This window comes from Tenrec ecaudatus, chromosome 16, assembly GCF_050624435.1.
Source record: "Tenrec ecaudatus isolate mTenEca1 chromosome 16, mTenEca1.hap1, whole genome shotgun sequence".
Classification (NCBI taxonomy): domain Eukaryota; kingdom Metazoa; phylum Chordata; class Mammalia; order Afrosoricida; family Tenrecidae; genus Tenrec; species Tenrec ecaudatus.
The window spans coordinates 22,774,069-22,792,047 of NC_134545.1; the positions used below are offsets into that span (position 1 = coordinate 22,774,069).

General features: G+C 45.3%; 1 protein-coding gene across 4 annotated transcripts in view; it reads right to left on the reverse strand.

The window, feature by feature from the left end:
* SLC5A1 (solute carrier family 5 member 1) overlaps positions 1-17,979 on the reverse strand; it is a 65,327-nt gene that overhangs the window by 18,900 nt on the left and 28,448 nt on the right. For all 4 annotated transcript variants that reach the window (XM_075533887.1, XM_075533890.1, XM_075533889.1 and 1 more), the window contains exons 4-9: positions 17,583-17,642; positions 16,511-16,615; positions 8,344-8,449; positions 3,175-3,255; positions 1,627-1,847; positions 1,247-1,382 (exon numbers count right to left, since the gene is read on the reverse strand). In XM_075533887.1, coding sequence (XP_075390002.1) covers positions 1,247-1,382; positions 1,627-1,847; positions 3,175-3,255; positions 8,344-8,449; positions 16,511-16,615; positions 17,583-17,642 — 709 coding nt within the window. The remainder of the gene's footprint in view (positions 1-1,246; positions 1,383-1,626; positions 1,848-3,174; positions 3,256-8,343; positions 8,450-16,510; positions 16,616-17,582; positions 17,643-17,979) is intronic.

The window sequence follows — 17,979 nt, forward strand, 5'->3', positions numbered from 1 at the left end:
GAAATTCCATAGGGTAATTTTGCCCCATTCTGTAGGGTTACTGTGAGTCAGCATTCTACTTGACTGCAATGGATGTAGGTTTGTGAAGGGGTATAACCAAAAATACTTTGATGCATATTATATTCTTTTTTTCTTTTAATATTTTATTAGGGACTCATACAACTCTTATCACAATCCATCCATATACATACATCAATTGTATGAAGCACATTTGTACATTCTTTGCCCTCATCATTTTCAAAGCATTTGCTCTCCACTTAAGCCCTTTGCATCAGGTCCTCTTTTTTCCCCTCCCTCCCTGCTCCCTACTTCTTCGTGGGGATGCATATTATATTCATTTGCATATATTTCATCTTAACAAGTGAGCCAGGATAGAAGTGTGGAAGTCCTATCAGAAGCATTCGGTCAATGACAGCCCCCTGTGTCCTGTCTTAATTTTGGAGGTTGCTCACCAAACTTTCACTCTACTGTTCATGTTAGGGGCCCTGATTGCGTAGTGGGCTATGAATTGGGCTGCTGACTGGAAGGTCAGCAGTTCAAACTCTCATGAGAGAAGATGAAGACTTCTGCTCCAATCAAGACGTAAGCCTCAGAAACCCCAGAGGGCAATTCTACTCTTCTACGCTGCCCTGTAAGGACACGATATGGAGGACTCTACCCAACGACTGTGGGTGAGCAGGGCTGGGTTGGAGGACAGTGAGTGTTCGGTTGTGGTCTTTCGTTAGTTGTTAATGTCCCATTCCAGGAAACTGCATTGACCCAAAAAGACATGCAACTAGCAATCCTGCAAAGGCTACAAAGGGGCCGTGGAAGAGGCTCTCACCCGAGATACCAAAATGCAAACCTTGGGATTTCTTCCAGGGGAAAAAAAAAACCGGAAAGTAAGAGTCAGAGCAGCAGGCAAGCAAAGACTGGCTGGGGTCATTAAGAAGGGCATCCTATATATCACTCCAGCCCTCGGGGTGGGGGGACAGGAGGCAGTAGATTAAGCAATAAATGAGCAAATAACAGCTGAAAGAAACTATACCCAGAAGCATGTGAAAATTTCAAAGGTCTGAACCAAAGAGGGCAAAGCAACTGCCAATGGAAGAACTCCCACAGCCCTTGGTATAAGGCAGGAGAACAAAAATATGGCAGGACTATGGTGAGAAAGGAAGGGGGGCGGGCAGACCTATAGTGCTTTGGAAGTGACTTTGAGGCAAGAAAATGGGAGTGGGTTGCCAGTGGGTCCGGCAGAAGGCATTACCTGTGTACAGGATGCGGCTGATCATTCCGGGCATCACCATGAGGAACATGGGCAGCAGCTTCAGGTAGCCACACATGGTGCAGCCAGCTTTCACATGAGACATGTTCTTGGCTGAGAGGCAGCGCTGCACAATGACCTGCCAGGTAAAGTCCAATAAAGGAAGGGTGCTGACTCAAAGCCTCCACGGCAGCTTCTGCTACCTAAGCCTCCCATCCTGGATCCTTGCCTGATATGACCCTCCCAAGACAGCAGAGCTCAGTGGCCCACTGACCATGTAAGCCCTATGCAACCCTCCCAAACCCCTCAAGTGGGGACCAGCAAGGTTTCTGGCGATGCCTCTGGGGAACATCCTATCCACCCTGCACCCTGGGCTTGAGTACCTGATCGGTGCACCAATACCACAAGGCGAGGATGGAAAGCCCAAAGATAAGCCCAGGCCACGGGAGGTCTCCCTTGAGAGGATCCCGGAAGATGTGGAAGGAGTCAGGCCTCGGGGTGTAGCACTGTTCCTTGATGGTGATGTTCCCATCCGAGACCATGGTTGGGATGGCATTCATGTACTTTCTCATGAAGGCATCATACCCTCCCACTTCGTGAAAAGCTGGAAAACATGAGTGACAGCACATCAACATTTGCAAGCTCGGAACTCTTCGTCGTGTGTGTTTCCCCTGAGAATGCTTGGAGAAACTTAGAGAATCCAGCCAACGGGCGGGCGTGACGGGGAGCCCGTCACTTACTCCTTGCTCTGGACTCAGCTTCTTCGTCCATAGGCTGTAATGAACCCTGCCCAGCCTTGCAGGTTACTGCGAGGAGCCCAGGCAAGAATTAGTAAAAGTACTTGAACTGTAAGCTTCTTAAAACGGGAGAGTACTTTCATTAAAGACCTTGGTTTTAGGTGGATCTCCTTTCCCCTGTAAGTCCCCATTATCCGCAGGGGCCTTTGGGGAGGGGATAAACACCTAGTGCAAACACCAGATCAGACCACCCTGGTCCCCCATCAGTGTGGTGGAAGGAACAGAGATTGGGTGTGGAATATGTGGAGCCTTGTCACCTCTTGCCTGTGTATCCTTAAATAGGTCATTCCAACTCTGCCCTGCCCACCCCAGGTGCTACCTGAAGGGGGGAAAATGGAAGTCCTTGGAAAATAGAATGATATAAAGTAGATAAGAGACTTCAAAGGGGATACAGGTGATACAGGCTCCCTTGAAAGTAAAATATACTTTAAATCCTCTGCTAGCAAGGTCTCCCAGGTTTGGGGTTTCCAGTGTTGTCACTAAGATCTCATACCCAAATAAGACTTGGCAAAATCAGGGGGGTACAAAGTCTAACGTTGGCAAATTTTAAAATGCTATCAATGTAGGACATTAAAAAGAAACTCTCTCTTAATATCATCAATTCATAAAACCTTAAAATGTTGGCCACGTAATCTGAGATTAAAAATACAATAGTTGAACATTTGCAGCTCTCACTGCACTATCCTTAACCTTTTTTGCTCCAGTTTCACTGTGGACAGAAGCCCACGTCATCATAAGCCAACAGTGGGGGCCATTGGGCCAGATTGTCTAAAAGGAGGAGCCAGCAAGTCAGCCTCAGATTTCCAGAGATGAGGAGGGGCCTCTGCCTGCTCACAGCAGAGCCCAGTCCAAACCCACTGCCTCGGCTGGCATCAGGCCACATGGCCAATGCTTTTTTCTACCTCTACACCATGTCCTCAGAGTCCTTGGCTGGTGTAAACCGTTAGTGCCCTAAGCTGCTAAGTGAAAGATTGAACCTTCAGTAAAAAGGTCTGGCAGTCTACTGAAATGAAAAAAAAAAATCAGCCATGCAAACAAAACCCCAAACGCCTAAGGAATTCAGTTCCACTCTGACACAGACTCGATGGAAATGGGTTTTCTCTGGCCTTCCCTCCCCAGCCTGCTCCAACTTACCAAAGCCAGTCAGGATGAAAGATCCCACCAACATAATAGCCGTCTGCAAGGTGTCTGTGTAAATCACAGCTGCCAGGCCCCCTAAGAAAACAAGAAAGCATGCATCTGACCACCTAGGGACGGCACCCTGTGTGCTGCTGCCTTTCCCATAGCCCAGCCTTCTCCTTCTGTACACCTGAGCACACACCCTCACACCACCCCCTTCTTTCCCTCCCTCTCAGGATGTGCATTTCTCTCCATTTGATGGGGAAGAGACTAGAGTGCCCCTTTCCTTAATTTAATCTCTTACATTGATTAAAAAAGAGATAACAAAAGATTTATTATTTCAGCCATTTTTATGTGGATGATTCAATGCCATTAATTACATTCCTCATGTTAGGCAACCATCACCACTATCCATTTCCAAATTTTTCATACCTCGGACAGAAACGCAATGCCCATTGAAAAATAATTCTCCATTTCCCCCTCCTTCACTGGTAACTTCAGATGATAAACTTTAGTCTCTGTGCATTTGATTATTTCACATATTTCATATAATTGGGATCATATGATATTTTTCCTTTGTGTCTGACTTATTTCATCCAGCGTGTTTTCAAAAGTCATGTATGTATCAGAACTTCATTTCTCTTTGTGGGTGAATAATACACATATTGCATTGTATATTTATAACCCACTACTTGTTACCAGAAGCTGTGCCACTGGCATTTCCAATGCCAGAAGTCACCCAAAGTGAACAAGTTTCAACGAAGCTTCCAGACTAAGAACACACCTTGAAGAAGAACTCAACTACCCACTTTGGAGGAAGAAGCCACTGAAAACCTTATGGTGAGCTTCAAAACATTATCAGATACTTAAGGCCTAATGAATGGGAGCAAAATCTTATCAGAGATAGTGATGGAGGATGGACCCCCCCCAAGTCCAACGGCACTCAAAATGTGACAGAGGACAAGGTGTTGTCCCAGAGTGGAGTCAGTAATGGTGACGTGAATGGAGGAAAGCCTGTAAGCGTGGAACCTTAGGGATCTTCATTAGTTGATGGGGCATGATTCGAGGTAAAGAGAAGCAGACAGCTACTTCTAAAAAATCTTCCAATCATTGAACATGAAATGTGTGAACAATAAATCTAGGAAAATTGGAAGTGCTCAAAAATGAAATACAACACATAAAGACCGATATCCTAGCCATTAGCGAGCTGAACTAGACTGGTATTGGCCATCTTGAATCTAAGAACCTTATGACTTACTATGCTGGACACACCACAATCATAAGGAATAGTGTGGCATTCGTTTCCAAAAAGGACATTGCAAAATCAGTCATAAAGTACAATACTGTCTATTATAGGCTTATATTTATCCACCTTCAAGTAAATCCAGTCGATACAATGATGGTTCAAATGTATGCATTAACCACTAGTGATAAAGAAATTGAAGAGTTCTATCAATGACTTCAGTCGGAAATTAATCAAACATGCAGTCAAGGTGTGTTGATAATTATGGGCACTTGGAATGCAAAAGTTGGAAACAAAGAAGAAGGAACAGTAGTTAGAAAGTATGGTTTTGGTGATAAAAATGAAGCTGGAGATCATATGATAGAATTTTGCAAGACCAAGGACTTGTTTATAGCTAATACTTTTTTCAACAATGCAAAAGGTGACTATACACATGAACTTGTCCAGGTGGAATACACAGAAACCAAATTGACTCCAACAGTGGGAATAGATGATAGAGCAGCTCGATAGCAGCAACTAAAACCAGGCCAGACACTGACTGTGGAACAGAGCATCAATTGTTCAAATGTAAGTTCAGTCTAACATTGAAGAAAATTCAAACAAATTCACAAGAACCAACATACAAGCTTGAATCTATCCCAGCTAAAGTTTGAGAACATCTCAAGAACATATTTGAGACGTTGAATACTAATGACAGAAGACCTGAGGGGGTATAGGAGGCTATCAAGAATATCATTCATGAAGAAAGCAAAACGTCACTAAAAAAGACAGTAGAGAAATATGCAAGTGGATATCAGAAGAGACTCTGCAACTTGCTCTTAATCGCAGAGCAGCCAAAGCATTGGGTAAACTGAAACAATTCAGGGGAAAAAAGTCAAGTCTTGAATTGCAATATTGAAAGATTCTATGGGCAATGGATTGAATGATGTAGGTAGCATCCAAAGAAAGTGGAAAGAATACACAGAGTCACTGTACCCAAAAGAACTGGTCAACACTCCATCATTTCAGGAGATAGCATATGAGCGAGAACTGAGGGTGCGGAAGAACAAAGTTCAAGCTGTAGTGAAAGCGTTAGCTAAAAACAGGGCTCCAGCAATTGATGGAATGACATTTGAAGTGGTTCATCAAGCTGATGAAGCGCTGGAAGCACTTACTCATCTATGGCAGGAAACACAGCCACTTGGCCAACTGACTGGAAGAGATCCATATTTGAACCCATGCCCCAAAAGAGTGACTCAACAGAATGCCCAACCTATAGAAAAATATCACTGATATCACATGCAAGTAAAATTTTGCTGAAGGTCATCCAACAATTGTAGTAGTATATTGACAAGAAGCTGCCAAAGGTTCAGGCCAGATACAGATAAGGATGTGGAACAAGGAACATCATTGCTGATGTCATACAAACATTGGCTAAAATCAGAGGATACCAGAAAGATGTTTACTTGTTTTATTGAGTATATCAAGGCAATCAACTGTGGATCATAAGCTGTGGATAACATTGAGAAGAATGGGAATTCCACAACACTTCATTGTGTTCGTGCAGAGCTTGGACATGGATCAAGAGGCAGTTGTGTGAACAGAACAAGGAAATACTGCATGATTTAAATCAGGAAAAGGGGTGCACCAAGGTTGTATCTTCTCATCATTCTTATTCAATCTGTATGTTCAGCAGCTAATCAGAGAAGCTGGATTATATAAAGAAGGTGGCATCAGGATTGGAGGAAAGCTTATTTACAACTTGTGATATGCAGATGACACAACCTTGGTTGGTGGAAGGGAGGAGGACTTGAGGCCCTTGCTGATGAAGAGCAAGGATTGCAGCCTTCAGTAATGGATTATAATTCAATGTAAAGAAGACAAAAGTCTTCACAACTGGACCAATAGAGGCAATATCGTGACAAATGGAAAAATAATGAAGTTGTCGAAGAGATTTTGTTTTGCTTGGATCCACAGTCAATGCTCACAGAAGCAGATCAAAGGACACATTGTTTTGGGTAAGTCTGCTTCACAAGACCTCTGTAAAGTATTGAAAGGAAGGATGTTACTTTGAGGACTAACCAGCCATGGTACTTTCAATTGCCTCATCTGCATGTGAAAGTTAGACATTGACTAAGGAAAACTGAAGGAGAATCCATGCATTTGAACGATGGTGCTGGTGAACAATATTGAAAGTCCCATGGACTGCTCAAAGGACAACCTGATCTGTCTTGGAAGAAGTATGGCAAATGCTCCTTAGAGGCAAGGACGCTGAGACTTCGTCTTACATACTTTGGACGTGTTGTCAAGAGAGACTAGTCCCTGGAGAAGGACGTCATGCTTGGTAAAATGGAGGGGCAGTGAAACAGAGGAAGGCTCTCAAGGAGATGGATTGATACCATGGTGGCAACAATGCGCTCTGGCATAGGAACAATTGTGAGGATGGCACAGGACCCCACAGTGTTTCATGCATACGGTCACTGTGGGTTGGAACCAACTCGATGGCATCTCAGAACAACCACGTCTATGACACATTCATTTTTTTCCCCATTCATCTGTTGTTTGCCGTGTGGGCTGTTTCCACCTTCCGGCTAATGTTATAAGGAACTGATGTATATATGTCTGTTTCAACCCTTACTTTTAAGCTTTGTGGGGTACATACCTAAGAACAGAATTCTAAAATTCCCTGAGTGGTACAAACGATTATGAGCTCAATTCCTTGCCAAAAGATTAGCTGTTTGAACCCACCCAGGACAGGCCTGGAAAGTTGCTTTGGAAAGGTCACAGCCAACCTGTCACAGGTTATAGAGCAGATCACCTTGGTACATACAAGTCAGAATTGACTCAATAACTAACAGTAAGGATGCAGGAGTTCTATGTCTAACTATGTGAGTGTGGCACATTTTCCACTAACAAAAACAAGGAAGGAGAAAGAGCTGACTGCAGAGAGGCCTGGGAACATTATCAAACTTATCTCGAAGGGATACTTGCAGATACCTCTTTTCTCAGACCCCCTAAATCACTTCTTGCTGCACAGTTAATTATAATTCTTGGAGCTCAAGAATGGGGGCTGCAAGGAGACAGCAAGTCCCAGTGCTGGCTCTGTCCCCGAATTGAACAGAATCACGTGCTTACAAAGGTGTTCTCTTGTTATTCATGTCATCAACCCCTCTAGGTACCTCGTGAGTCTTCTTCTAAAACCTTTCTGTGTGTCACTTCCTATGTCCCCACCCTTCCTACAGTGGCTCCTGGAGCCCCTTTCTAACTTCCAAGGTGCTTATAACCCAAACCAAACCCATGGCCATTGAGTTGATGCCAACTCAGTGACTAGGCGGTAAAATACAACTGCCCCACAGGACTACCAAAGTTGTACATCTTACGGAAGCAGACCACCCCATCTCTTTCCCATGGAGCAAGCAGCATTCGCTTCAAACTTCCAATCTATCAGTTAGCAACCAAATGCTTAACCACGGCACCACCAAAGCTCCTAAAGTGTCCATAATGAATTAATTGAAACATCAAGTCTTATTGCCTACCATCCCCATCTCCACTACTTCCCAGTGACCACCCTCCTCTAGCTAAGCCTCCCTGCTTGCTTACCCTACCCCCTGCCCCATGCCATATCCATCACCCCACCACGCACCCCCATTCCTCTGCTTATGCCATAACCTGAACTTGTCACTCCTTCCCTGATTCCCCCAACTTATCCAGATCCCAACAAAGCCAAGCCCTGCCCAACTTCCTGTGAGGAGTTGTCCTGACTACACGAGTTGACAGTGAAAGTTTCTGAGACCATCCAGATAACTTGCACAGTCTGTGAGTCAAGGTCAAGCAAATAGTCCATTCTCAAATGGAGAAGGTTTCTTTAAAAGGAGAAATCAGGCCTTCTACTTTCTCCTAACCTTTACCATTCACAACCCCTCAGCTGGGCATGAGTGGCGGAAAGCATTCAATAGACTCACCTGTGATGGTGTACAAGCCAGTGATGGCCAATAAGAGGAAAATGGCCAGGTACAGATCCAAGCCCAAGGCCATATTGATGAATATGGCCCCAGAGAAGATATCTGCCTAGAAAGGAGAGAAGAGGCAGAGTTAGGAGTGGGGCGAACCAGCTGGCCACAGGGTGTGCCTCATGCCTGAACTGCAAGGGACAGGCAGGAAAGGAACCTTGGAAGAGATAGTAGAAGACTCTCCTGAGATGGCAGGTCCATTGGTGGCTATGATTTTTAGGGGCCCACGTTTGACTCTCCCTCTCTTGCCCTTTGCCTGGCACCCGACAATTAGAGATTTATCTCTTGATCCCAACCATGTGGTCCTTTTCTATTCGCACGGTGCTTGGTAACATCATAGTTGTTAGGTGCTGGCCAATAGGCTGCCATTCAAGGACCCTGGCCAACAGAACGAAACACAGCCTGGGACTGTACCACTCTCACAATGGTTCTGCTTGAATTCACTGTGGCAGCCGCTGTATCAATTCATCTTGTCAAGGTTCTACCTTGGTTGTTGGCCCTCTACTTTGGAAGCATAATGTCCCTTTCCAGGGACTGGCCTCTCCTGATACTGTGCTCAAAGTACATGAGAAGAAGCGTCACAGCCCTCACTTGTGAAGAGTCTTCTGGTTATATACTTCCAAACAATAGTCTTTGCCAATCCATAATTCAAATGCATCAATGCTTCTGTGATCTTCCTTGTTCATACAACTTGCATACTAGGTGATTAAAAATATGACGTGTGTCAGGTGGCTCTTAGTCCTCAAAGTGACACCTTCCCTCTGTGTCTTATACAGCGAATGTACCCGGTACTGGCAGTCATTTGATATCTTGACTGCCGCGTTCATGAGCGTTGGCTTTGGATCAAAGTGAAAGGAAATTCTTGACAACTTCTATCTCTTCTCCATTTATCAAGATGGTGCATATTGGTCAAGTGGTGGGGATTTTTTTTTCCTTTACAGCGAGTTATAATTCATACTGAAGGCTGTTGTCTTTGAACTTCATCAGTAAGTGCTTCCAGCCCTCTTCACAGTCAGCAAGCAACGTTGTGCTGCCTACATATCACAGGTGACTGAATCTTCCCCCAATCCTCGTGCCACGTTCTCCTTCACATAGCCCTGTTTCTCAGATGATTTTTTTCAGCAAACCATTTGAATAACTGTAGTGAAATTATATTGCCTTTCTTTTCCTGATTACACTTTTTAATTTATTAATTTGGAGTTAATACATATATCATTGCATAGTTCAATCACAGCAAGCAGAATTGTGCGATCGCTACCACAGTCAGTTTTAAACATTCTTTTTCTTCCTGGCCTCCTTGACATCGCCTCCCTTTTACTGAACACCACTACTGCACCCCACCCCCCAAACCCTTATTCTACTTGCTGTCCCTAGAGGTTCATCAATCTAGGGTTTCGTATACTGAAACACAGAAAAACATATAACACACCTTCAAGAGGGTGACACGCCCCCCCACCCATGACATAACACTTCTGAAATACACCCTACTATGAATGAAGACAAAGCAAAACAAAATTACAGAAAATGTTGAAGGTCCAGCATGCATCAGAGGGGGGATCAGCTGACAACATTTCAATTGTTCAAGTTGGATTTTTGACTTTGATCTTCTATCTTTGTCTCTCCAATGTACTCTGTTTAGTTACCACTTTTCTCCCATCCCTCAGTTGTCCCTCTCCTGAGTTTAATTCATGAATTACCCACTTGTTCTTTTCTAACGTCAGCTTGTTGGTTTATGTACAGGTTCCGGATAAGCACAACTAGGTGTTCTGAAATTTCTGGTCTTCCCAAATGTCCATAGTTTGCTATAATCCAGAGTCTTACTGCCTTGACACAGTTAACAAAACACAAGTGAGCATCTTTCAGCCCAGATCCATCTGAGGTAATCAATAATGTTTCTCATTTCACAAATTCTTGTGCATCCAGTTTGTATTTCCGGCAGACCCGTCAGTGTATTGCTGCAAGTTTTTTTAATTCCCTTCAGCAAAATTTTACTTATTGACAATTTTGTTCAACCATTTCTGCATTCTGTTAAGTCACCTGTCTTTGGAATGGGTATTCATAGAGCTCTCTCCTAGTCAGTTGTCCAATTTTCTTCACCTGGGTGAGCGAGCGCTTCCAGTGTTGTTAGCACCTATGGAGCATTTCCTTGGGTATTCCAATGATCCCTGGAGCCTTGATTCTCACCAACGCCTTCAGTGTAACACGGATTTCTTCCTTCAGTCACATTGGCTCTTGATCATATCCTACCTCCTTAATCATCGAATGCTGACCAATTATTTGGGGGAAGATGACTGTGGATTCCTTCCATCTTCTTTGGATGCTTCTGTGTCGTTCAATATTTTGCCCACACAGTCCTTCCATGTTTCAACCAAGACTTGAACTTTTTCTTCCGTTCATTCCGTTTGAGATGTGGAGGGTGGGTTATTCCCTTTGGGTTTTCTAGCTCCAGGTCTCGGTACATTTCATCATAATGTGTTACTTTGTCTCCTGGCGCTGTTTGCTGTTCAGTTCTTTCCATCACTTCTTCCATTCACTTTTTCTTCCAGCTCCGTTCAAGAGCCAGTCTGAGTCTCTTCTGACATCCACTTTGGTCGTTTGTTTCTTGCCTGCCTTTTTAATGACCTTTTAGGTTTATGTGCGACGTTCTTGCTGTCAGCCCACAGCATGCTGGGTCTTCAGTCATTACTGTTCGATGCATAAAATCTGTTCAAATGGATATGCTCAAGGTCATTTGTTGGCTTTTGTGGACTTTCTAAGGTTCTTCAGCTTCACCTTGAACTTGGGTGTTAGCAATTGGTGATGTCTGTCCACGGTCAGTCCCTAGCCTTGTTTTGGTGGATTCTCCCCACAGGTGTAGTCCATTAGATTGCTGTGTGTGGCCGCTAGATTTTATATCAACTTGCACATGTGTGAAAATAGGGGTAGAGCCCAACCTATCGGTCAAGTCACAGCCTGAAGATACCTCTGCTGTTTTCTATCATTTGCATCTCAGAGATGCGCAGTTTATCATATTCCCAAAGCACATTTGAGTGCCTAGGAGGCTCTAAACAGGCCCCCTGCTACTCCTGAGAGGAAGGAAACTTCAGCAACCTCTTCGTTTTGTCCTGCAGACCCCAACGGAGTACATCGTGAACTAAACAACCCGAATATCACTAGCACCCCTGGCATGGGCGGCTTAGCGCTAAGTGATTTCATCTAAAGGGTCTCCTACTACTCTCGGGAGAATTGTTTCCTCTTCATCCTTGAATGTGACATTATGTTCTTCTAATGACGTTTTCCCATCCCTGCTTAGTCTCCCTGCTTCCTGTAAACTGCCCCCAAAGAACTCTCTCCGGGACTGAACGGTGCAGTTGCTTATGTCCACCAGCAGAGAGCACTAAGGCCACACAAAATGAATTTTCATGTCCTCTCCACGTCACCATGGGGAAGGAAAGCAGGAAGGGATCGCCATGTGTTTACATTTCTAGAAGCAGCAGAAAAGCAGACTGCCCCTAGATGAAATCAGGAGTTCATTGAGGGTATAAAATCTGATGTTTTTCAGGCCATGCTGAGGGCTGCCCAGACAGAGCCTGGAAATGGCCCAGTGGGGCTGTTCTCAGTGTTGTTGAATCTCTTTTCTTATCTCCCCACTTGTCATTCCACTGAAGCTCCCCCAAGGCCCTCCAATGACCGTATCTACAGCAGCCTGACACTCCCAATTGAAGCCCTTTTCCCAACTTTTTGGTTGGCCGAAACCTTATTGACTATCATCATCATCGCAGGCTTGTGTGCTAATAGACACCCCCACCCTCACCTCCAACTTCCTGCCCCACCTTCAGCAAGGTGAGTCCTTCTGAAGACCCAATGCCTTAGCCTGTCCCTCTCTTAGACCTCCCCTGCCATCTTAGCACCAGAGGACCTGATCAACCAGTGGCCATCAAATCAATTCTGACACAGGGGGATCCCTAAGGGTTGGCACAGAACTCAGAGTTTACCATGACTCTGTTTTTAGAAGCCGAATGCCAGGTCCTTCCACGTGCCCCTGGGTGGACTCAAATCTTCAAGCTGTTCACTGACTGTACCACCCAGGGATTTGTCGTGGTGAGGTGCCATCGAGTCAGCTCTGACCCAGAGGGACCCTATGCACCGCAGAACAAAATGCAGCAGGGTCCTGCCCAGGGGCAACAGGAGACGTCATATTGTTGTCTGTTTGGTGGTGGAGGAGCCAGGAGATGGAGGAAGCGATGTGAATTAGAAGGAGTCTCCACATTACCACCACCACACTCCCATCCAGGGCTGGTAGATCGGGATTCTGCAGCTAGGAAAAGCATCCTTGTCACAGGTTTAGGCCTGCTCCTTCCTGCTGTCTGCAGAGGCCAGAGACAGAGCCGAGGAAAGAATCCCCCTACTGTCTACAGGGGAAATGGCCATGTCTCTGGGCTCTGTCCCTGAGCCACCTAAAATCATGAGGAATGGTCCCAATGATGCATACACACACACACACACACCCCCACCACCACCACCACCACGCTTTTACACTGTCACCCTGAAGTCCACTAAATGAAAGGACTTCATTGTGGATTTCACTGGAGGGCGAATACGTGCGCATACTTTTTTTTTTTTTGGTTTTGCGATTGGCTCATTAAGTCTAAATGAGCTATGAAAAGACTCCAGGACTCTTCCTCCCCTTGGCAACTTTAGTTCTAGAGTAATTAAGTGTTCCTGCTTCGTGACTTCAGGTCATAGCAGTAGACAGTGCTATCCTCATTAATATGTGCCTTGCTGTCATTTGTCACAAATAACCTAAGGTAATGGAGTCTACAGAGCCTCGGGGGACTTGCAGAAATCTTGCTTTTCAGATACTTCAACTATCAGGACAGATGAAAGGTTCTAAGAAAACCGCCTTGGTGAACAGAGAATCACGGGACAAATTCTTCCTCCCAGGAGCCAGTCCCAACTTCAGGGATGAATTCTGCCTGGGGACACCGCCACCGAGTTCTCCACACCGTTTAGTCTGGTGTTGTGACATGAGTCTCTGGGTCTTCTCAGTTATCCAACCATCTTCCTACTCCACCAGGGCCTTTTCCTCCATGTGGTGCATGTTACCATTTACAGGGGCGTTCACACACCTGCACTGTACTGACCCTCGAATCGACAGAGGGAGATCAGGAAGCCAGCTCCATGTTACAAATGAGAAAGGCAGAGCCAGAGACATTCTCAAAAGCTCAAATCCAAGGCTTTCTGCTTCCAGATCCAATGATCTTCCCACAATACCAAGCGGCGAGGCTTGATCTCCTAATTGAGTATTTTTTCAGAGAGCGAAGTGTGTGTTTTGCCCCATTAAAAAAAGGTGTTTTGCTTGACACAATGGATGGATGGATTGTGATAAGAATTGCATGAGCCCCCAATAAAATGAATTTTTAAAAGGATGTTTTACTTATTGTCAAAATAATTTTTGCTATTGTTTAAATACAAGAAAAATACAGCTATTAATACACTGAAAAGTAAGCATGGCCTCCCTTCCAAACTCCATTACCGTCAGTCGGAACGTTTGGCTCAGCCATGTCCATGGGACTCGGGGGTGTCTAGTAGGAGAGCCCCTTGGAGTAATGGAGTTTCTGACAATGAGCCTCGGGCAGGTGGTTTCATATGTGTATGTTTTCAGTACATGATGGGACTAACCAAGATATAGCTGAGACCCCTGACTGACACTGAAATGTGAGATGGAGATGCCTCGTTATTCCGATCTCTTGTTCTGGTTGTAAAAGCACACAGCCTGATTGATGGGCCTCCGAAGCTAAAGGCACAAAATCAAAGCTTTCGTTTTTTTCTAAAGGATCCAAAATGGACATCAAAGTTGCTGTAAAATTTTATGGCCGTCATGATGTGATAAGAACCCCCAGGAAATGCAAATAGGAACATTCAGTCCTCACATGTGATTTCATAAGATCCAGAGGCTTTTATCTTAAGTGATTGCATGCATCTGAATAAGATACCTGAAGCAGAAACTTTACACAGCAGAATACTTCCCAGAACTTGGGAGTCTTCTGGGCAATGTTCCTGGGCTGCGTAGAATTTTAAGTTTTCCTGATGGTGCCCCACCCCCATCCATGCTTTGTGTTCGGGGATACTGGTAGAAAGAGTTACTATATTCACTGTTAACTGAAAGGCTGGAGGTTCCAGTCTACCCAGAGATGCCTCATAAGAAAGTCCTGATGATCTACTTCAAATCAAAAACAACAACAAACAACAACAAAAGAGTGCCTGAAAACTCTATAGAGTTCAACTTGGATATATATCTACATATATATATATATACATATATACATATATATATATATAGAGAGAGAGAGAGAGAGTTGTCATCATCTGGTGGTTGACACAACAGCCACTGGCTTACTGGTTTTACCATCATTATATTCAAAGCCACCCTGGTGATGTACTGGATTACCTATTGAGCTGCTAAACACCAGGTTGGTAGTTCAACCCCACCAATTGCTCCATAGGAGAAAGAGGAGGCTGTCTGCTTCCTTCAAGATTGAAAGTCTAAGACACCCAAAGGGGCAGTTCTACTCTATCCTATAGCATCACTAAAGAATCAAATGGACCCAGTGGTATGGGTTTAGTGGTCTCAATCCCTAATCTGATCAAAGGGGCTGCAGGGATAAACTTGGGCAGAAATCACAGAGAGAGAGAGAGAGAGAGAAATCTATACAATCTATGATTAAAAACCAAAGTTCAGAAGCAGCTGGCTTGGGTAGGGAGGGGTGAGCTCCATCAGGATTGGGCTAGGAGAGGGAGCCCCTGAGTGACCTGTGGGCTCCCGAGTTGAAAGTAGTTTAATTAGTAACCTGGAAAACAGGTGGCTTGGAAGGCAGGGGGATAAGTCAGGCACTTCGTTCTTTATATGACTGCCCCCACCCCAGCTCTGAGGGCAGAGAGTACCCGTTTCATGGCAACCACAATCAACAGACTTTCGCCTGTTTGTCCCGTGGACTCGCCAAAGATCTTCTTCTGAGCAGAGGGAAGCCAGAGGAGAGAGGAGGTAGGTGCCGTCTCACAGGTGAACCAAGAGGATCTTTCCCATCTTCCCCTGGCTCTCCTTTTATATAACTGCACCTTCCCTCCCTCGGGAACACAGACACCTGATTGCTTCGCCCTTCCCAGGGCGTACAGACACAAGTCTGTAATGAAATCAGATGGCAAAACCAGCAGATTTGGGGTTAAAGTGAAAATCAGACGCTGAAGGGGAGGAAGAGAAAGTAAAGGAGGTGCCCTGATGCCGTTACAGAATACCCAAAGGTCAAGGGTAGCAGTTGTCACAGTCAGCCCACCTTCAGAACGAAGCCTCCCCGCCCTGTCGAAAGAGCATGGGTTCGCTGAGCTGTGTAAAAGCTGATGTGCATGATCGGAAAAGCAGCGTCTCTTCGGCACATGGTGCTGGAGCAACTGGACATCTCTCCGCGAAAGGACGGATTTCATTTCTTCCCTCACCGTGTACATACAAAAACTAAGAGAGCTATACTCTAAGGCGTTTTTTTCAGTTTTATAGTGTAGCCTTCAAGTTAGTTAGGCTTATAGTTTAGCCTTGGGGTTAGTTGGGTTCGTTGTTGTTGTTGTTGTTGTTACTATATGAGCTGACTCATAAAAGAAAATAGAGGCGTAAGCTGATTGTGGTTCCTGAGCAAGCGCATTCCATCTTTAGGAATTCCATGATCCCATCCATAGAACAAGAGGGCGGGAAGCCTCCAGACAACCCCTGAGGTCCCTTTAAGAGGTGGCCCTGGTAGACCATGTTTAAGCACATCCGAAATGACACCTGGAGTCAGCTTCTGAGCCTGACGGGATGCAAAGGCCCATGGCTGCCTCTAGGGTTTGAGCCGTCGACATCCCTAACACCCTGCTAACTTTCTATTAAGGACAGTTTTCCCTGACCCTTCCTGAACCCATCGATGTTTTCAACTGGAGCACGTTGAGGATAAGGAGCTTCACGGGTTGACTCTTGATATGTGAAGTAGGAACAAGAAGGCCTAAGGAAAACAATTCATAGCAACATGTCGAGATGGCTCTTGACGGGCCAGAGTGAGAGCGGGCAGGCTCAGAGACAGCCAGGGCCGAACCTCCAGGACAGAAGACTCACTGAGATCTTGGTGAAAATGTAGAGCATCAGGGACAGGATGGAAAGGTAGATCTGGATCCGCTTGCCCCCAAACCGCTTCCTCAGGTACTCAGGCATGGTCACCACCTGCATGGGACACAAGGGAGGTCACTTCTAGCCAGACTAACTGGAGGGGCCGGAGTAAGCTGAGCAGTGGTGTACACTCAGTAGTGGTATACACTTGTTTTTGAATGAACACATAATTGGATATAACCAAGAAAGCACAGATGAGTAGGAAACGCTCGTGTGTGTGTGTGTGTGTGTGTGTGATAGAGTACTACTACAAACAAGACATCCTAACAATGGCATCCAGTGCACCAAACAAGGATATGCACTTCCCCCCATCTCTGTAGACAGGCTACATTGAGGACAGAGGTCATAAGACTGCCCAACTGACCTCTTAGTCCTTTCTGAAAATTCCAACCACACTCCCTGTCTTGTTCCTCCCCCTCGAAGCTTATTGTCTTTGGGATCAGATCCGTGTCATCAACAAGCTGCAACTCTCTCAAAGATGCAGTCAACCCTGTGTGTCTTCTATATTGTTTTCAGGACCCAAAGGGGTTACACCCACTAGTGCTCGTTACATCTCACAGAACTGACAATACTGAAACTTTCCTACATATAATACTTCACAGCCCTAATCATGCACCCGATGCTGGGCACCAGCTGTGTGCTGAGCAAGCAAGCCTAGCTGGTATTTATAAATGAAAGGGCAAAGACAGAAACTATGTATCAAGGGCAAGTGCATGGAAGTAGCATGCAATTGCACAACCCAGCGTGATGGTACGTGTTTCTTTGGAGTCGATTCTGAAGGGAGGGAGCCTACTTAGGAGATTCCCAGAGGGAGGAGTCGTGAGCCTAGACTGAACACAGCCACCAGATCCAAGTTCAGTGCACCCATGGATGGGCAAGAACTTTACACTCTGGGAGCAAAAGTCAAGCCACCGGCTCTGTGCCAATTTCCTCGCCGTTTTCTCTGCTTTCTAGCAAGACCAAGTTCACATATCACATTCTATTTCACAGCAGTAAATAGAATAAGGTAGCAGATACTTACCCCAGCCTTGATGTAAATGGGGACAAACACCCAGCCCAGTACTACTACCAAGATCAGTGCCTGAAACCAGAAGAGAGGTCAAATTAGGAGGAGCCTGCCCCCATCCCTGTTGTCTTGCCCCATCCCCCTACCTCTAGCATACACTCGCTCCGTTGATCACAAGAAACTCTCAACATTTTCTTTCGGGGACTCCAAGGACAACTTTTTAAGTACCTTCCAAAACTGGAGAAAGCCTTAGTTATGTGGCCATAAGATGACAGTGGGGGGAACTCCAGAAGGCCGTCCACCGCCAAGTGTGGCCCTGGACCATGGGGAGAACCTGTCCAAACCCCTGTCCAAACCCCTGTCGGCCTTTAGTCGTGACAATAACGGTGATGTTATTGTTGTTTGGTGCCAT